Here is a 22689-nt window from a genome sequence, read left to right on the forward strand (position 1 = left end):
TCCTTGGAAGTAGTGATGAGTCTTGTTGATAATGATGTAACTGTGATAATTGATAATTATTGAACTTGTTTGTCGTTTGGCAAAAAACTTTTATCTCTGAGAAAATTATATCATCATTGGTTATGCTATGTTAATGTTTGTGGGTACCATTTCTAAAAACCCTCACGATACTAAACTCGTCCACTAGGGGTAACCTAGGGGTTTAAAAGCTTGTTACACATGCTAAGTGTAATTTTGATTCCAACGAAAGTGAGTTAGGATTTTTGTTTTTCTTATTAGTTTAATTTTAGTTTTGCTCGAGGACTAGCAAAATATAGGTTTGGGGGTATTTGATAAGCATCTAATTGTTACATATTTATACCCAATTCTATATGAGTTAGTTTATTTATGTTATATATTTTTCTATTGATTAGCGTGTTTCATTGGTTTTTGCAGAAATTGACTTGAATACGAGAAAGTGCTGAAAAGGACTGGAAGTTAATCGAAGTTGAGAATTGACTGTTGAAAAGTAGGGGTGTCCGCCCTTTCTTTTCTAGCGCCTGAGCAAGACCATGGGTTAAAGACAAGAACCAAGACATAAAGACTGGACCAAACCAGTTAGTAACTAATGGTTGTACTGGTTCGAGTCCACCTGAGATGCACCGTAGCAACACATATATTTCTCTCCCATTTCTCATGAATAGGAGTACCGAATAGAGAATAAAACATCCCGATAATTCCGGTGATGGAATTGGAATACCGAATGAAACCAAACCATCTGTCTACCAATCCATACATCCAATCCCACCTGATCACAGACTATCATTCTCTTTTGGGAAACAGAATCTCAATAACACAGCAACTAGTTATTCTCCGAATGGATCGAAACCAAAACACTATCACCGAATTAGAGAATTTCCATTCTAATAATTAAAACTCGATTGTATGCCCTAATAAGAGGGATATAAAAGTGCTAGAGTGGAAGGGCGATAGGGGATCGATCGGTTGACGAATTAGAGTGAAAGATTGGAGAACCGAAAATTAGAGCTGATCGACAGAACAGAAATACAAAGAAGGAAGAAGAGTACCTCACCGTCAACATGAGTTCTCCTAACCTTTTCTTTATTTTGAGTTCAATTATTATGTGTTACTAAACTATTAACTAGGGCTGAGATGAAGCCCTAGCCTTGATGTAATTATTTTGAGATTGGGTTTTTATAGTTATAATTATATTTAACTGTCAGTCTTCTTTCGTTGCATTCTCGATTAATAGTTGTTCTGTTCTTGCACCTTGTATGTCAAGCATCCTAGGTAGTGTGAACTGATTAACTACTAATCATAGCTTGATTTCTATTGTGAATATCAAATTTAGATATTAGTTGTGCCGTTAAAAGACAATTAATCTTTTAAGCTTGATCTCTAGTGCTAAATTTCGGATGATGTTTTTACGTAATAGTTTTGTCACAATAAAATCTCGAGAAAACACTGAAATCTCATTAGGATGTTTCTCATATTAATTTGAAACATTGAAACCCAGTTCTAAAGTATTTATTGAAAGGTCTAGGGTGGATTCTGAAGTCCTAGTCCCACTCTAATCATCTGAACTAAATTCTTTAGTTAATTGCTTTTGTAGCTATTAGTTCAATTAAATAGCTTTAGTTATTAGTAATTTCAAATTCCATCAAATAACATTGTTCGAATTAGATTAGGTAATATTTTAGTATTCAATTGTCCATAAGTAGCAATCCCTATGGAATCGACCCGTTTGCCGCAACTATTTTCAACGATAGTTGTGCGATTGCGGTTTAATTATAGGGTTTAATTAGTCTATTTATTTAGGTCGGTTAATTCTCTATTACCTACTTTTGCCATTTACAGATTTGCCCTCATCCATTCTAAACTAGACACCTCACCCTTTTTACTTTTGCTTTTTGGTGCCTTCTTGACCAAGATAGGTTTAGGGATAAGTCTTCATAATTTGAAATAAAGGCCTCCATCTTTGGTGTTATGAATTGAGGACTTTGACTATTGACTTTGACCGGTTGACTTGACTTTTCAGCACTTTTCCATAGCAGCTACTGGTCTTCATAATAAGTGTGATTAATACTTCTTTTGGTGCTAAGACGCAACTTTTATGATAAGTGGTATGAAATACTCCTTAACCTGAAAAAAGTAGTAAAAGCTATGAGTTGTCTTTTCGTTAAGCGTAAGAGGGACTGTAATGTAGCAATATACGGGTAATAAAATGCACATTTGGGAGCTGATCACAGTCCCTTCGAAAAATGCCCACATGGATCGACAATCCCTTCTAAAACTGTCACACCCACATGGGTCGACAATCCCCACTAAAACTGTCAAACTTTTCACGTAGGCTTCAACACTAAACAAGTCTTACAACGATTCCTCAGAGACACAATCGTCCCCCACATGATAAGACTATCACAGTCCCCATTCTCACAATAAGTATTACAACGACTTCTCAATGACTCAATCGTTCCCCACAAGATAGACTATCACAGTCTCAATTCTTACAATAAGTCTTACAACAACTTCTCAGTGACTCAATCGTTCCCTACAAGATATACTATCACAGTCTCAATTCTCATAATAAGTCTTACAATGACTCCTAAGGGACTCAATCGTCCCTCACAAGATAGTCTATCACAGTCTCGATTCTCACAATAAGTCTTACAACGACTTCTCGGGACTCAATCATTCCCCATAAAGTAGACTATCATAGTTTCAATTTTTATAATAAGTCTTCCAACGACTTCTCCAAGACTACTCAAGAGAATCACTCCTTCTCAAATCAAGACTACCCTTAAAGTCTCAACAAGTAAGACTCACCAGGCTCACTATTCTCACTATTTACAATAAGTTTTACAATGACTTCTCCAAGATTACATTCATTCTCACCCAAGAGAATCATTCCTTCTCCATCAAGACAAGACCTACAGCCTCAACAAGAATCATTCATTTACACATGCCATTCGGTAGGTTTAGTCAAATACGACTTGCGACCAAGCCTAAATACTGAGGGTTGTTTCCCCATCCTTTTACATCTGTCCAGTCGAACCAATCGACCAGCTATTGTAGACTCGAGATTACCCTACAAATTCAACAAATACTCAATAACAACAACAACAACAACAACAACAACAATAACATACAACAAGTCATATGCAGTGTGCTAGCTACATTGGACGTACAACTACATCAATCACATGCAACCAAAGATTCTTTCGCAACAGAATAAAAGGCAAAGACATACTTCCATTATATTCATAATATCATACATTCTCATATTACAATTCTCATATTACATGAGTACAAGTTATTCTCTCATATTAAAATTCTTAGATTACATGATGACAAGTCACTCCTTCACTATCTACATACATGAGTACCTCGCTTTTTGTAACCGTCACATCACGTGCCTTCAGTTATCTATTTTTTTCTCATCAACACATCATTTTCAATGACATGCTAACGAGAGAGGGCTTTGTAAGGGACATCCCACTAGTCACGTGATGTGCACGAGGCTCACATGCATGCAATGACTCTCCCAATATATGAGTGCCCATCACACTTGCAAACAACTCCAAGCACTCATTATATCAGAAGACTCACATACTCAACATCTCAGTGACTCGTGATGTCATCACATGCCACTGTCATCATTACTAACTTTATCTTTAAGCCCATTTTCCGCCGTAATACATGCATCATTACAGCCATCCACCATCATTACACCCTATGCCAACTCAGATAAACCTAAACGCCTACTATAAACGTGCTTTCCATAGACACATGCCTCTCATCTCGACCGCACACCCATACTCATCAGTACACGTGTCACATCAGATGTACACTCTCAATGACTATAAAAGACACCCTCTAAGTGCTATGTGTGGCTTGATTCCAGTCTCACTTAAATAGTGTTGGATACGTATGTATCTTCTTACTCATGAAGATCATCCATTAACACCAAACAAAACCGTCCCCTCTTTATTATTCTAATTTAAGAGCTAAGAGCTAAGTCTTAATCTTTTGTGTAAATTTAGACATTTACATTAAGAACTAAAGATACTTGTGGCTTATTATATGTTGATTATGTTCACTCAATGTCTAATAACACCGCAATTTTAGCACCGGACTCAATCGAGTATAACTTGCCAACAACTACAGAAAGTATATCATCCAAATGAGATCGGTCAAAAGAACCCCAAGTTAGATTCTTCACAAATTAATACTTTATTTTGTTATTCTTCTTATTTGCTTAACTATAATTAATTTGATGCTGAAGAGAAGATTGATACTTATCAAATTGAAAAATATGAAAAAGAAAGAATAGAGGGAACATGAAAAGGGAAGTAGAGACTAGACATGAGAAATGTAAAGTATTTGTGCCTTTAGGGCAGTTAGCAGGGGAGAGAGAAAAGAGAGATAACAAAAAGGAAAGCTAGAAATCACGTGCTTTCTAATGGCCATGCCAGTGTGTTTCTACATTTGGTTCAAATTTTGTGTTGCTGTAGAAAAATTGGAGTGAGAATGAAGAATACATAATAGAAGAAAGAAGAGGAGATGGAAGTTACCTTATCTTCTCCAGCGGTTTAAGGAAAGTGAACACCTAGTTTTATTTTATTTTATTTTTTCAGAATGCAAGTTGATAATTGTAATACCTTTAGAAGGAAAGAACTCAAAATTTACGGAGCATGATCTGCCTACAAATTCCATTTTTGTCTCCTCTTCTCGTCATTCTGTTTCGTTTATATTTATAGAACTTCATGTGGTTTTAATCTTTTGGCCCACGTCGCTATGTTTGGGCTCAGCCACATCGCTATGAATTAGTACAACCACTGTTGTATTGTTGGAATTCCATGTCAAGACAACAGTGGTTGTACTAATTGTGAAGGTTGTACCAGACTATGTAACAGTGCTCAATGCCAGTTTATACCCCTACCCGAAGTGCAACCCGCTGAAGCAAGTTGCGACAAGGATAATGACTGTAAGGCTCAATGTAGTGGCCACTATGGAAACTGTCTTAATGGTAAATGTTTTTGTCAGCAGTAAGAGCTTAAATGGCCATTAGAAAATTGATTTTGCTAGATTAAAATTTCTATTTAGATCATTGTATGGTCATTTTGGTTAATAAACAAAAGGCTTTGATAAACTTTTATGTTTAGATCATTATATTTTTATTTTGGGTCATGAATGATCCTTCATAGCAAATGATTCATAAAAACTGGAGTATAGTATGAATATGCTACTAACTTACTATCTTGAATGTCGACTTAGAGCATCACCAACGCATTCCTAAAACCATTGCCATGTGATAATATACCAATTATTTTGAGAATTTGAATTGGACCCCAATGCATTGTGAAAACCATTTGTATCTACCACGCATTGTTAGGACGATCATAACTAAAATACGTTGAAATTTAGTAATGAATGGGAGAATAAAATCAATTTGAAAAACAAAATAGATTGGGATAACACAAGTTATATTGTCGTCCCATTTATAGAATGAGAATAAAATGAATATTGCGTTGGCGCTTAACATAGCAATGATGTTGTTTGGGGGACAAAATATTTGTATTTCAACCTAAAAACATTGTAGGTGATAATAAAAAAAAGTAGTGATATATAGAAATGGCCTAGGGTACATTTGTTGAAGACTCTCAATACCAATATAGAGATCAGATTCTCTCTCCGCCCAAGTGTAATTGTTCGCTCCTATACCTTAAGAAAAATAATTGACCCATATGTAAGGGGGGTAAGGAATTTTAGAAAACAAAATATCATTTTTAACAAAAAGTTAAAAACTTAAAAAAAAAATAAGTTGCCACAACATAAAAAGCAAGTCTTTGTCACCTCTTCTCCCACCCTTTCTCCAGTTTCCATTCTTTTTATTCTACTATTTGTTTGTTAGCTCGTTATATTATTATAGGGAGTAACTCTCAAGGACAAATAGGACGAAAAAGTCACTCAACACCACATTTTTTCTTAATCACTCACAAGGACCGGGTAGATGAAAGGTCAAGTATACCCTTGACACGAAATAAAAAATAGCTCAGATAGATAAAATGTCAAGTATACCCTTGATGCAAAATATCAAACGGCCTGGCCCAATCGGAACGACCCGGTGTATATAGTATGAACAATCACTGTTCATACCTCAACATAATGTATGATCAATACGTACACCTATTGGAGTATGAACAATCATTATTCATACTTATTTGGGGTATATATATGAACAATCACTGTTCATACATCAACATTGTTCGTACATTAACATGAGCTACGAATAATGAATGCTCGTATGAACAATACCTATTTGGGTATGAACAATATAATTAATCATTGTTCATACATCAACATAAGTTATGAACTATCATTTTTTATACGTTAACACAATGTATAATTATTAAGAACACCTATTGAAGTATGAACAATCCTATTAGTGTTCAAACATCAATATAGTGTATGAGGTATGTGTGTGTACCATACATTATATTTCCAGTCTAAAGTGTACTCGAACCATGGACCGGATATGGGCCCAGCAGCGGACCAGTCCAGTGGCTGTCCAAATAAACACTTTCGGATTGTTCGGTCTTCGAATCCATCAAAGTTCAGAATAGGTCCAGGGCCCATCCGAGTGGCCCAGATCCATGGATCCAATCCGTTCAGATGATTATGATCCAATAATCCGATCTGCGGAAGCTAAAAATCCTAGTGCAATCCGATAAGATCTTGCGCAAGGATAGAATGAAATCTTGGGGAATGATCCTATTTTAGATAGGATCATACTAGGATTCATCAAGAACGACAATCTCCGAGAATCCCTTTCTTGGCCGCCAAGGCAGGGGATTGCTATATATACGGAGGCTTCTGCATCCTCCAGAACTACATAAAAAAAAGACTTGATCCCGGATTCCTCACTGGATACGTAGGCAACCAGAACATTGGTGCAGTCTCTCTTCCTCAAAATTCCCAATCCCCCCATCTCTTTCAAGCTGTTGGAAGCACCATCACATCGGGAGTGTTGGGTTAACGTTTTGCCCCGACAGTATATTAATATATTTGGGTATGAACAATCACCAAATTTCACTACTTTATAAATATAACACAGAGAGGTAAAATTGGTATTAAAAAAAAATGAAAATTTCTATGCTTTATATATATATATAATAACATGGAAGGGTGAAACTGACATTTAAAAAAAAAAGTAAAAAGGCTGCCTTATTTTGTCCTTGAGGGTTACTAAAATTGAAATCATGGGTTTGTGGGTTACTTAATGCTGGAATTTGTCCTTGTGAGTTACTAAAAAAAATGGTGTTCTCTAGAGTTGTTTTGGCCCAAAATTGGTCCTCACGACTATTTTCTTGTTCTTATTATGAACATCAGATTTGCATGCTAGTTGTTTATTCCAAGTAAAAAACCTTATACAACTATACAAGAATAGGGGATTAACATACTCATTGGGTCATTTGTACCAGCCATAGTACAAAATATCAGGATATGGCAAAATATCGACTTCTGATTTATGGATATGTATCGTGGATATATCCCCCTGTGTGGGGATATATTACATTGGGGCATCTGCAAATATCGTGGATATATCGAGATATATCGATAAATATCAATAAATATCGACAAATATCCACAGACTATGTGCGGGTATTTCTGACTGCAAATATCGTGGATATATTGTGATATATCGACAAATATCGACAAATGTCAACAAATATTGATAAATATCTATATTTTCTTTGAATGTGGTCATTGTAAAGGTTGAATTTGATCAGTCCTTACTAGTGTGAATAATGGGGAAGATTGTGATGGGTCGAGTTTTGACTGAGCTCGCTTTGGGACGAGCTGCCTACATATCAAGTTTTTGTGATGAACTTGAGTCAGACGTAGTTCCTCTCCTCTGTTTTATAGGTAAGTACCCAATGTTTCCCCCCTTTCCTCTGTCAGCTCAGGTCCCTGTCTTGATGAGAATAAATTAGCTTTTAGACAGTGTATTCATGAGCCCGACTGATGCTACGACTTTAACTAACACAACTACGTTGAGCGTTACTACCCGTTGCGTGCATGTGCCAGGTTGTCACCTCGTTCAGGACGAGGTGTTATGTTCATAACGACCGTCATGAGTCCTGGAGGTTGTCACCTGCTCCGGACGAGGTGTTATGTTGTAACGATCTTCCATGAGTTTTCCTAATTTGTGTTGGACACGTGCATAATATATATAAATATATTATTCCCTCACAGTCGTACTTTTAATATAAATTACTCTATAATGCTCAAAAATACACCTCAGAATTCCTACATATTACATTGACTTTTCATTTTTAACAATGAATCTTGAATTTTTTTCTACATATTACAATACTTGTTGCACTTGCACTGAGCTTTCAATCGTATAACGCATCTATTAGATCTTCTGTTGTGATTGAATCCATGATGAGAGCGTGAAGGCCTGCAACCCTGATGTCCATAGATGCCTCACCTATAGAGTCTATCCAACACTCTAACATCTTCAGGAGACGACCAACACAACTCCAATCCACTTCATCAGTTGTCAATAGGACGTGTTCAATTACATCACTTGCCAAAACCATGCTCCCACTAGTATCCTCCCCATCACTACCATAAACCGCATCCATCATCTTGATCAGGCAATCTACAACATATTGCAGCCCTTTGGTTGAAGCCAGGATTTTACATCCTTCAATGGAGGTTGTTATTTGGGACAATAGGGGAAGCATAAATAAAACAGAATAGAATGGTCTTGGTTCATCCTCACCCTTGATGGAAAGAAGGTACTCGAGAAGATCCAGAGCCTTTAGCATGCAGGCAAAAGGTGATTCCGCCAAGTACTTCCCAACAAACAACACTGAATCAAGAAGATCCTCTCCTTTTCTATAATCATGATCCTTTGCCTCTTGCAAGAACTCTAGAACCTTACCCATCGTCTCGTTCGGACCATTGACCATCATTATTCCCATGCTTTTATCAATATAACTCTCATTGATTTCAGAGACGTTTTCTGCTGAGACCGATTTCATCATCTTTTCTGCTGAGACTGATTTCATAATCTTTTCTGCTGAGACTGATTTCATCATCTTTTCTTATGATGATTTCTTCACGTATGAATCTTCAGCACAGATGCACGCACACAAGAATAACTAGCCCTAGAATTTCCAGAGAGATAATAGATAAGAGATAAGAGAATAATAAAACAATCAAACAATAAAACAGTTACTGAATACCAAAGTCACGTGGCATCTACAATTATTACAAAACTTAGGACGTGATACAGACCAACTAAGCAAAACCCAAGCTACACAGAGACGGAAAAATCCTACAAAAATTTCAGCAGAGTTTCCTCTGTATTTTCGACATTTCATAAACTTAAATCCTGTCATAACTTGGAAATCCAATAAAACTACACCTAACTACTAAAAGATATACTGATTCGTAGAACCGGCTACTTAACCATCTCGACTAGTGCCAGTTAAGTCAAGTAACCAACCCTCGAATCAAATATCGACAAATTCAAGCCAACTAAAGGAAGGAACAGCTTGGTTCAGCTCACCTCAGGGCTCAAAGTAGAGGAATAAAATTTCAAAATTGTTATGACTTTCTACTTATACTGATTTCCACAATTCCAAACGCATATGAAATGAAAAACTAGCTAGATTAAGAATTGAAGAAAGAAAGTCAAATAAGTGAATAACATATGTGAGCTGGAAAGGTAATTCTTTCAAGACAAGCTATAGATTTTAAGAAACAAACCTATAGATTTCAAGACAGCTACTCTTAGAAGTTAAAATAAGGTTGATAAGCTAATAGAATCCTTAAGGGATAAGCAAGTAACAGGGGCATCAATCAAGAGCAACAGTACTTGTGCAGTACTAAAATCAAAATAACTACAAATTATAAGACCTTTGGTTACAGGTTGTGAATAGAGTCATAATTACACAACGAGTAAGCATCTTCACTCACCTCTTAGCTCGAGAGTGGTTATAAATGAAAGACGTGATAAAGAACTCACAAAACAGAGCGATATTTTGTACAATTACAACTAATCCATAGACATAAAGATCTGAGTGGCTCACCAAAAACATAACAATTACAACTAATCCATACACATAAAGAACTTACAAAACAGAGCGATATTTTGTACTATGACTCAAACTTTATTCAAAACCAACAGAGAGGATGACACTCCAAACCATTAAACATGATAAAAAACCGACATCCAATACAAAAAACACTTTAACTTTATTCCAAACCAATAGAGTCTGACACTTCAAACCATTACAAAGAATACTACTGCCAGAATGATTTGCGACCTTCTTGTATGCCTTTGACACAATGTAATGCAGATTCAAAAAGAAAATCATTACAATACTGGTTCCAAGTGAGGGTTTGGCCGAACCAATTCTTAAAGCTTTTCACGTACAAGTCATACACTGACTGATCCAAGTTCTTGCCACATAATTGAAGGCAACCAATAATCGGATACCGAGTTTCCTCAACAATGGGTCGACTCGGAGGTTTTCACGTACAAGTCATATGCTGACTGATCCCGTTGTGACCCAACACCACCACTAATGGAAACTATCAAAATCTGGAGGACCACCACCACCTACTCGACTCGAACCACTGCCATTTCCATGATCACCACCACCTCCTCGACTTTGACCACTAGCACGAACCTGAGCATGATCATCATCAAAACAAGGAGGACCACCACCACCTACTCGACTCGGACCACTACTATCTCCATGGTCACCACCCCTCCTCGACTTGGACCACTGGCACGAACCTGAGCATGATCATCATCAAAACTAGGAGGACCACCACCACCACCTACTCGACTCAGACCACTACCATCTCCACCACCACCACCACCTCCTCGACTATGACCACTGGCACGAACTTGAGTATGATCATCATCATCACTATCGTTATCGTCATCAACAACATTGTAAGTATTATCGTGATCACCATCACTAGGCATTCTCCATGCATCAGGATCATAATATGTTTCACCATCAAGTTGAGTGTCATTGGGAGATTGAGCTGCTTCAAAGTTATCCTCAGGATTGGGATTCGGAACAGGTTCCCCATTTCCATCTATTGGCACACCAGATTGCTCTACAATGTATGAATTAGGACGACCGCTTTCATCTAATAATGCCTCAGGGGTTCTCTCTCTGTCATCGATCCAATAAAAAATAGGACAGTCTGAGTCATTATCGACTGGGTACAATGATGTGAGGTCCCAGATCTTCTTCTCTTCTTCGAATTGGTTCTTTAGTTGGACATGCTTGCTTTTCAATCGAAGGTTGTAGTGGACAAAGACTCGATCGTCCAGTGACTCGGTTATCAAGTTATAACGTTTCGTTGAGTGTATGAATCCAAACGTGCTCCAATTCTTCTCACATCTAGATGATGAGGTAGTTTGTGAGAGGATCCGTATAGCTAACGTTTTCAAGTGGTCGACATAACTGTCTTCAACATTCATCCACCAATCAGCTGCGTCAATGACAAACAATGTAGACCATATTATATAATTTTGTATGGACTAAAACTAAAATAGGTCAGTTACAAGTTCGTAGTGGGTTAACAATGAAACTAACCCGGCATGACTTTGGTTATTCCATATACAAGAATTGGCGCAGAGAATACCCCAGAAGCTTCTTGATAAGCTTTACATTCATTTAAGCAAGCCAATTGATCTGATAGGTTTGGGATCAATTGGTTAATGACTATCTGCATTGCTGAGAGGAACTCCCCATTGTATACAATATTTTCACTATCAGGGCCGTAAATTACGGCAGGATTAAGGTAGTGTGCTACAAGCAAATTTGCAGCATATTAGCTTACATTAGCTTACAACAGTTATGGTACAATTAAATAAACCTCGAGTTAACAAATATATTACCAGCTTTGTGTAATGGCTGCCCCAATTGGTTGTTCCACCTCCTCTTAATGATTGCAACAATCCATTCAGGCGAGCGAATCTTCCTCCGAACTTGCTTAATTGTTATTTCTACCCATCTATGTAAAAATGGCATGGTCGGTTTATCATCCCTATCCACCTTTCGCAATAAAACCACAATGGGTTCTAATACAGCTACAATCCCTTTCACATTCTGCCAAAATTCTCGGTCGTTTATAATATCCTGGACCATCATTATTTGGACCGTAGGATTATCATTCTTGATTTTAAGATATCCTTCGGAAGTAAACATTGATCGGAGCTTGTTCTTTTTCTTCAGCAAACTTTTCAATGCCATGTAATTACTGGCAAATCTAGTTGGACCAGCTCGGACTAAGTCTCCACCACACACTTCCCACATAATTAAGGGAAACAACTCGAGAGTGGTTATAAATGAAAGATGTGATATCCTTCGCCTGATCAAGGATTTCTTTCATCGACGGGGCTCGAGAAAATTCTTTCAAGATAAGGTCTATAGAATGAGCCGCACATGGGGTCCAGAAAAGGTTATACCCTATTGTACATGAAGTAGTTTAGTAAACAGTTCATACAAAAACCCTATTTGCAAAAGGAATCTAAAATGAGAGAATAAAACTTATTTGTAAGTATACTATTTTCTCTTGCAAGCATCTCTCCAGCTTTCTTAAAATTCTCCCCGTTGTCTGTTACAATCTGAATAACATTCTCCTTGCCAACCTTGTCAACAACACGTCTCATGTGTTTCAGTAAGTGGCGGTGATCTTTCATGTGTTTCAATAGACCAACGGACGAATCAAAAGTCATGAGCCCATCACAATACACCATGAAATTCATCAAGCACTGTCGCGTTAGACTAGTCCAGGAATCACACATAACAGTGACACCATATGTAGACCATTTTATTTTCATATGGTCAATATACAATTTGCACTCTGCCTTAAGCTTCTGTAACTTTGAATTTAGTAGTTGATAGGTTGAAGGAGGGGTCACTCCAAGACCAGCACGACATGCCTCATCGAACATCGGCTTGTAATACGGGTTGTTGGCCACTGCATTTGGAGACAAGTTTCCCCACAGTACAAATCTAGCCACAACTGTTCTAAACACCCCGACTTTTTGAGTTCTGGGTTGGCGTCATCACGGTGGACCGGATGGTTGATTAACATCAGGCCTTCTCGGCGAATCAACATCAATAAGCTCGGGATGCCTAGTGCTCTTCGAACGGGAGAAGAAAGACATAAGACCTTTGCCTTTGTGAGAGCTTGTGCTTGGAACATTGGAGTTCTCTCTGGTTGGACCCCTCCTATCCCACGAGCCCGTCTCGCAGAACCTCGGTACTCATCTCTAGATTGTTGTCGAGCCATCTCGAACTTGTTGTCATCCTCGTCTGAGTCTTCTCCAGGAGGGTGTGCATGCATGACAGCTCTATAATGTTCTTGAACTATGTTTTTTCCATTTCTCTTCTAAATTCTGGACTCAATTATTTGTCGGAACATGTCCCGAATTTCCTTTCCACACTTCAAACATTTCTCAACATTTTTGTTCCCTCCGCCAAGATGTACTTTCAGCCTTGTAATGCCACCTCCAGCTAAAATCTTATCACAGTATTTGCACTGTGCCCCGTTTTTATTTCCAGGGATTCGGATAGCGTGGTCCCACCCGATATCAAATCCCTTTGGCATTTATATCCTCATTTATCACAAACTAGAATAATTTAATATATACATCAAACCAAAACATAATTAAATTTGATGATTTCTATTTAAAAATACATGGATCAAGTACATGGTTCTATAACTCAAATTCCAATGTTGCCTTAAGCGTGGTAATTTGCGCTTTTCTACATTTAATTCTAATAGTCAAACATCCAAATATTAACAATATCAAACAATTACAATCAAGTTTGAAACCGACATCCGGGCTTGTGATCAGAATTAACCAATCTTTAAACAAGTAGGAACTCTCGGATCACCCGTAGGTGCACCGATATTCACGGAACCAAATTGTACTTTGAGTGATATCAAGAATATTCCAATGCTAAGCTGTGTTCTTTTATTGATATTCCAATGTTGCCTTAAGCGTATTTTGACAAAGTTTCGCTTTGTTTTTTCCTATATCTAATTCTAATATTCATGCCTCAACCAATGTTTGATCATATCTTCCCTGCTTATTTCCTAGTGTTGGTCTAAAGTATTTGTATTGTTGTCAACTTGCAAGATTATATTTTGGGGAATGATTTAGAAAAAGCGGTATAAATCATTTAGACAATTTTTTACATTGCATTATATTTTTAACACTAACTTGCTTGTTTACAAAACAAAAGAGCTAAAAATATTTTGACAAAGTTTTTCCTTTGGTTTATTCAACTTTTTGACCACATGGTATTATGCCTACGCCCATCAACTAAAAATACTTTCATATAGTAAATGGTTTCTGTCTTCTCTGATTTTGAAAAATAAAAAAAAAACGGTGTCAACAACAACAACAACAACAACACAAAAGACAAACATAAATTCTATAACTATGGTAGGGTTAGGGAATGGTGACTTTGAGGGATTCATCCATAGAATCTTCGTTGAATACCAAGTTAAATTACATTAGCCATTCAAATTAATTTAAAGTCAAAATAAAATAAAATATAAAAAACATATAACTTGCACACTTGATAATTAAACCAAGAATAAATCCTAACACTACCTAATATACAAACCAAATGACTTTACCATGGCACACAACCAAAACATATCCCTTATATGCATACAAACACCCACAATTTCAGTTGTTGCAAAAAAAACAAGCAACAAATAAAACTAGTATACGAAATGGGTATAAGTTTTACCTCAAGAGAATCAGAAGCCAACTCCACTACTACAAATCAAACTCCACTACTGCACCAACAATGAACAGGTTATTTGAAATATTCTTACTAATAAATGCTCGACTTTCTTACTCATAATACTAGAAAAATTGATATTTGTTGGAAAAAAAAAACACGATGTACCTAGTGTGCAACAACCAAAAGTGGAGAAGAACAAACCACTGAGACAACACGACATACCTAGAGTGCAACAACTAAGTTTTTAGCTATGCTTATGCTGCAAAATAGAAAAACAAGCAACCACTGAGAACATACTTGTATTGCTGAAATTTTTAAATTGTTGTAGAACATAATTGCTGAAATTTTTAAAACCAATTGCTTTAAGGCTTCAGTAAAATTTTCATCTCAATTACTATAATATGTTCACATCTACCCCTTTGGATGTAGGTTGGTACATATAAGTTCATGGAAGAGTTTACTTTACCCTCAAAGACAAGGACCAAAGATGGGTACAATCCTCTTCTAGATGACTTCAAGAATACAAAATATCTTATGATATACATAACTCAAATATAAAACCACCACTTAACATCACATTCTAAAAAAAATTCGGAAGAGTTTCCTTTGTATTTTCAACATTTCATAAATTTAAAACCTGTTATAACTTGAAAATCATATAATATACTTCCATAACATATATTAAAACCTCATACCTCGTAAACCCAAGTACCCAACTACTAAAATATATATTAATTCGTAGAACCAGTACTTAACCATCTCGACCAACGCTAGTTAAGTCAAGTAACCAATCCTCGAATCAAAAGAATACTATAAATTATATATAAGAATTAAAATGAAAACAACATATACATCATTTCCACTTATATCATTGTTATACACCTCTATTAGTTCCAACCAGAGATACCACACTTCGTATATATATACACCACACCTTCACACTACTCATATGTTGAACTCAAAGTTCAAACCTCAGCCCCGTGTTGCCCTTTCAAATTCAAAAATTCCAGAATTTCATTCGCAAATGGCGACCAAACTGTTATCCACAACTTGGGGAACCATGCAAGGCAAGGCGGGATTTACTAAAATATCTAGAGATGATTTTATAGGGCCCTTATATGACAGATCGAAGTTTCAGGTGAAAGTGAAGGTTCGGACTCTAGTCTCGGCCTACGTCTCCCTCTCGGTAGCTTCAACTCTAGGCGAGGAATTCGAAGAAAGGGACTTTGCCTACGATGTGTATTGTATGCTTGTCATTTTTGATTAGGCGACCTCTCTGCCTGAGGGAACTAGCAATAGAAATAGAAGTGGGGGTTGGACATCTGAGTCAACAACTTCTTTATTCATATGAGTTCCAACAACTCCTTAACTAATATAAAAGGAACATAACTAGTTCTATTATCTTAACAAGATTTTAGTACTGGACTGCTAACTATATGATTGTGTGACTGAATTAAGTTGTTATTAATTGGCAATGTTTGCAATCTGCTTAACAGTACGTACGTTAGTTCATTCTATAGGCAATTCGTTTTTATTACAATCCATAAATAGTTTTCCCGTAGTCCAAAACCAATAGTAAGCTTATTAACCAATCTATGCAAATTAATGAATAAAAATGCATAGCATTCTTCTTTTAAATGATCTAATAGACTAATACATAATGGGTAGAAGTTTTACCTCAAGAGAATCAGAAGCCAACTCCCCCAAGAGAATCAGAAGCCAACTCCACTACTACAAATCAATGTATGAAATAGTAACCTGAAACGGATAAATGTACAAAGTGTTACTCAATTTCTATTTTCATTACAAGCAAAAACAAAGATAGGGTCATATATTAACTGTGAATTGATCTAGGACCAAAGGGATAACAGAATCTTGACAAGCTCCTCAATAACCCATGCTCTTGTTGTTGAACTTATTATTAGAGAAATGAATATTAAACTGGTAGGTCTATCCACAAAGTTTGAAGACAATGCACGTAACATAATAGCAGCAATTAAAATTGGTAGAATCCTATACATAGTAGCTCCTTAAAACAAGATTGTGACATCATTGGGAGCACCGAATGAGGAATAAATAACTCTTAAAAAGGAAGGATCTCTGATTTCAAGATCTATAGGCCATGAGGGTGTTATAAAAGTTATGTTGGTAATGTTTTGGCTGCGTACAATGATGGGTCCTTCACTAACTTGTTTATGACAGAGTTAAGATGTTAGCCATTCTTAAAGGCTCAAAACAGCAACCATGATGCAGACAAATTATCTGGTGGTGCAGTCGTGCAGACTGACTTGTTGCAAGCTAAACGGTGTAAAGGCACACAAATTAATCAGGTGATCAACACACTTGACGGTTTTGAAATCACTCATATCTACAGACAAGCTAACAACCTAACATGGTGGCTGATGCACTAACATATATACATGCTCGAGCGAGGACAACCTAATGGTGTTTGCATCTCCTTTCTCAAATGAAATTGTAATTCGTCTTAGAAATTATGCCTAAGGCATAATGTATATTTTAGATAAACTTAATAAACCAAACTTGCGTTTTGCAAAAAAATAAATAAAGAAACAAGCAACAGACTGGAAAATAGTGCTCAAACTCAATATATCACAACTCAAAATAAGGTTGTTTAGAAAATAGCATTACTTGAAATTTATAGGGGAAAAGACTCCAACCCAGTCCTCATTAGATGCATTACAGTATTCAAGTTCCACATTTACCCACCTTGTATTTTCACCCTGCAAGCAATATATACAAGCAAAACCAAATACTAGTTTAACAATTTTGTATAATCCAATGGTGAAAAGAAAACAGAATAACTATCTTTACCTTGGAGCCAAGAACACGCGGTGATGCTTTAATAGAAGCAGAGTCCTGAAGCAAGAAAGTTGCTTTATGGATTGCTATTTTAGACAAAGGTTGTTCTCCACCACCTTCATTGCGATCATGAGAAGCAGCAACTTGAAACAGAACATAATAAGAATCAAGAATAAAAAATAGTATTATTAGTAACTTAAACTTGAATAAATACAAGCTCTCCATCTCTTTGTAATAAACTGAACAAGAGACGAGCAATAATAAGTGGGAGAAGTTCTATCACAGAGAAGCTGGCATCGCTTTATCCTTCTTACCTTCTTAAAAGAAAGTGCAAATCCTTCCCCTTTTTTCTTCTGTCTGTGGGTCGAAGCTCTGTCAAAGAACCTATTTTGATTCAATCAACAACCGATTCACTTACAGGAGTTAATATACCCATCAAAATTCGTGGGTTGGCAATCTCGCGTGGGAGAGGGTAGGAGTAGCCTTTTCTTATTTTCTTCGTCGGTTTGCAATCACCAACACCAATTATCTCCAACAACATCAACAACAAAACATATCGTCGAAATATCAGCGATATATCAACAAATATCGTCGATATTTGCACTGGTATTTATCCAAATTAGTATCGCGACATTTATTTATCTTTCTATGAAATCTTGATATATATCGCGATATTTTGTACTATGGTACCAGCCACCTAGGAGTAGTAATGATGGCAATGATCTTTTGAGTTATGTTATAAGTCAAAATTTTGACAAAAGTTCGCATGGTAAGTATAATAATAGCTTAAGGGGTCGTTTGGCAATAAGTAAAAATAATTATGTTTTTAATCAATTCTAACACAAATAGTTTTTAGATAAGCATTTATGGAAGAAATGATAGCAAACAATCAAATGCAAATCAATTATTGATTTAATAGGTAAACCAAAAATGGAAAGAGAAATTATCAAAAACCAAAAATAATAAAAATATGGCAACTCATTTCAAAAGGAAAGCTCCATAATTTTTGTTTCTCATTCTTTAAGTTTTTTTTTTTTTTAATGGATTATCTCATTTTGAGAATGAGATAATGGTTTCTAAAATTTTTTACCAAACAATTTTTTTTATATCCAAAATCAATTATGGAATTCGTAATACAATTAATATTTGTCATATAATGGATTATCATAATGATTGCCAAACGTCCCCTAACAGTATGATGGTAAAAAAACCGTTAACTCATGATGAAGAGTATATAGAAACCGGAGAAGAGTTGGAAGAAGGAAAGGAAGAAGATGGAGGAAAAGAGGAAATGATTAGTTGGACACTATTCGGTTATGACAACTTCCTTTTTATTTATTTATTTATTAAGTGTCTATGTTTTCTAAATTTCCTTAACCCCCTTTTGTTTTGATCCGTTATTATAAATGGGATCCCATTATAAATTTCCTTAAGGTGTAGGAGCCTTGCAATTACACCCGGGCAGAGAAGATAATCCGATCTCTAGAATATATATTTTCTATGAAGGTAGGGCCGCTTATAATGCTCTGTAATAAAACCATGGAATGGAAGGGAGAAATAGATAAGCAATTCGACTTTACAATGTTTTCAAGTTTTTATGTCAAGAGTTTCATTGCAATGTTATTGTTGTAACAAATTTGACCAAAAAAATTGTCCACACAAAAGTTAACATCTACTACTTGAGAAATTTATTCCATGACATTTGATTTAGTAAGGTCTTGCTCCAATGTAGTTCCCTGGGGGATAATACTCACATGTGATGAAAGTATCACCATTGTTACAAATTATTTGTGCACAACCAACGTGCTCAGTGGTGAGCCATACAACTTGTGTATAATGTGTGCACTCTTTGCCTGAACAAGTATTGTTCTCATAATTGTACCATTTCTTCTCATTCACCCAAGCATCAACGACATTCTTAGCACTCCAACCAAGACCTTGTCCCCAAAGTAGGTTCTCTCCAAAACCATAGCCAGGGGAATGAATTAGTTTGCAATCTTGACGTCTCTCATTTGAATAAACTCTGGCATACCTGGCTAATAAGGGTTCATATTCAAGAGGGGGTACACCAACTATTTCTCTAGCACTGTTGTGACCGTCCATGACTTGGATTATGAACTCAGTTCTATTGAGGTTGGCATGGCTAGTTTGTAATAAGCAAAAGCAAGATAGAAATATTGATAATGAGACGATGTGTAGGAATTGAGAATATGAAGCCATTTTTCGAGATTTCCTGTATGTCCTTTTTCTTGTGTTTTCGCTTTGAGGTAGTCAGGGTGCATTTTTATACCATTTCAGAAATTTGTCTTAGTTTACAAGTAAGTGAAGGCGGCTAATGATCCTGATAGTCTGATACTATACATGGAATGTCATTTGATTGTTTATAGAACAAATACCAAATTATTGTTGACTCGAAGTCAATTTTCTCATCCTTCACTCCAGCAAATTGAATATCTAGCTACCTTAATGCTTGTCTCCCTAATTTGTACTTAAAAATGAAATGAATTTCATTTCCCTCCCTCACTTAATATTAGATGGTAACTAATAACTTAATGAACACCATAAATCAGAGTGTTAATTTAATTCTATGATCTTTTGATTCAAGAACTTTTCTTTATTCTCAACTTCTTATGCACTTAAGTAACATTTGGGACTGATTTCTTATCCTTAAGATGCTTGAATTCAAGAATAATGTAAGTACCCTCCGTTCTCAAACATATCACTACAGCACACTTGTCCACACCCCAGGTCGTATATTCACAACTCGTACCACGCCACCAATACGTAACAATGACCCAGACTCAGGTCGTCCCAAATATCAAACACTGCCATATATGGAAGAAAATGATCTACTGTGATCCTGAAGCTCAGTCAACGCACCAATCAAGGAGACATTTACTTTGTAACATCAGAAGTAATGGCGAATCATCAAAATAGCACAAAATATGGATCTACACTTGATAACGGCCTAGAGCAAATAAGGAAAGTCAGCTCAAACGTCTATAAGTAGAGATAGATGAACTACGCAAGGCTTTTTTCAAGTTTACCCAAGGAACTTGATACGTAGGCAACTCTTATCTCAAGCAAGAGTGTAACCATTCCCTATCAACCTCAACATCAGGTCGTAGATACAAATCCACACCTCTATATTGGCGCCATCTGCCGGTTTGTTTCTTTGAGAAAACACCCACACTATTTTCTCAAGCCCACAAAGCTGGTTAGAAAACCACCATGGAAGCACAACTACAAGCTCTAGTAGATCAAGTCAAGTTCCTCAATGAGTCATTCACTACGCTCCAGCAAGAGAACCAAGCTATGCGTGAGTAAACCACTTCCAACACTAACAACGTGAATCCAGACGCCATCGACAACAATGCGGTCACAACCCTCACAACAACCACTAATCAAAGCCTCAATGACCTCACCCACCGACTAGACAAAACAAAGGAAAAAGCCAACGCAACCCAGATTGTTTAGAAGATGCTCCAGTCATACAAGGCATCACCATTCACCACAGAAGTCAGGGACAAGCAGTCTTCCACTGATTTTATCCAACCAAAGTTCCCATTGTACGTCGGTAGCTCGTGTCCAGGCCAGCACATAGCTCGTTTCAACCAAATCCTAGCACTTTACAGCACTCCAGGCTATGACAACCTAAAGTGCAAACTCTTTCCAACCAGCTTGAAGGACGGAGCATTAGACTGGTTCTACACGCTCACTCTTGATTCAATCAACAACTTCGACAAGCTGGCCGAGATGTTCGCAGCAGAGTTCGTCCACAATAGAAAGAAACAAGCTAACCTAGACTATTTGTTCCAACTGAATCAAGCACATGGCGAAACTATTTGCGTTTTCCTAGGACGGTTCAAAAAGGAACTCCTATCAATGGAGCCAGGCCTTAAGGACAGCTTTGCAATTTCTACATTCACCAATGCCCTTGATAATCGTAAAAATAATAGAATCCTAAATATTAATGTTAACAACACTAACACGTAATCCTACCGTTCTTACGTTTAAATCAATTCTTCTTACTCTCAAAACATATCATGCAATATAATGAGTAAGGATTCGTTCCACTCTTAACTCTCTAGACTTAAATCGAATTCAACTAATCAAACCCAAAAGGAACAATGGTGAGAGTAATGATTTAATGTGAAATTTCTATACTTCCATTCTCAATACAAGAACAATAATAACAATAAGACATAATTAAATTAAACTGAAATTAAAAATAATTTAGAACTAAGATTGTGAATAACTAATTATGAATTTAAGACAACTAAATCTAAATAAGAATTTAAGCAATAATCTAAATTGAAATGAAGAACTAATACTTTATTCAAAAAACTAAAATATGATTCTAAACTAACTAATTGAATGAATGTAAAAAAACTAGATCTAGATCTAAAAACTAATCTAGATCTATCTTTTTCTAACCCTAAACTCCATTAACATTAGCTTCCTAACCTAACTGCCATTAACAAAGAGTCAAGCTTTTGTTTTTATACTTTCAGATCCAAAAATCGTGCATGGGCTTGGAGCCATGTTTTGGGCCGGAAAATCGGGCCCAAAACCCAATTTCTTTAGTCTAAAATGGGCTCTTCAGTTGCAGTTGGCTTCGACAGATGTTTCGTCCACTTCTGCTCCTCTGATTGGGCCAAGGATTAGACCATTGGAAATCTCTTTCCGAGCCGGTCGTTTTGACATAAGATACTCCCAATTCTGAGGTCTGAGTCCAAAGATACGGCCTTCGGAAGTTCTGCTGACTTGTGCACTATTTCTGCCCGTGTTAACTTTTCAGCTTTTGACCGAGCTTTACAAGGCTTTGTCTCCTTGAATCTTGGCCTTTATTCACAGAACTCCTTAGCAACCGACCTTTGCTCTTTTATCTCACTAAAGTGGCACATTTCTGCACATAATAGACTTTGAAGCCTGAAATGCATAAAAACACGTAATCAGTATTAACTCTTAATTATTACTCACATAATTGGTCTAAAAATATGATTGTTAAGGGGTTAAAACTATAGTTTTGGGCTCTTATCAGCCTTCCTAG

The 22689-nt window shown here is 36.5% G+C and overlaps 1 protein-coding gene across 1 annotated transcript; it reads right to left on the reverse strand.

Annotated features, from left to right (window-relative positions):
• Positions 1–19343: 19343 nt before the first annotated feature.
• On the reverse strand, positions 19344–19856 carry LOC147509056 (pathogenesis-related protein 1C-like). The gene has a single exon (XM_086597706.1). The coding sequence runs from the start codon at positions 19854–19856 to the stop codon at positions 19344–19346; it is 513 nt and encodes a 170-aa protein (XP_086453832.1).
• Between the last annotated feature and the right edge of the window lie 2833 nt (positions 19857–22689).

Source organism: Coptis chinensis, chromosome 3 (assembly GCF_015680905.1).
Source record: "Coptis chinensis isolate HL-2020 chromosome 3, ASM1568090v1, whole genome shotgun sequence".
Lineage (NCBI taxonomy): Eukaryota > Viridiplantae > Streptophyta > Magnoliopsida > Ranunculales > Ranunculaceae > Coptis > Coptis chinensis.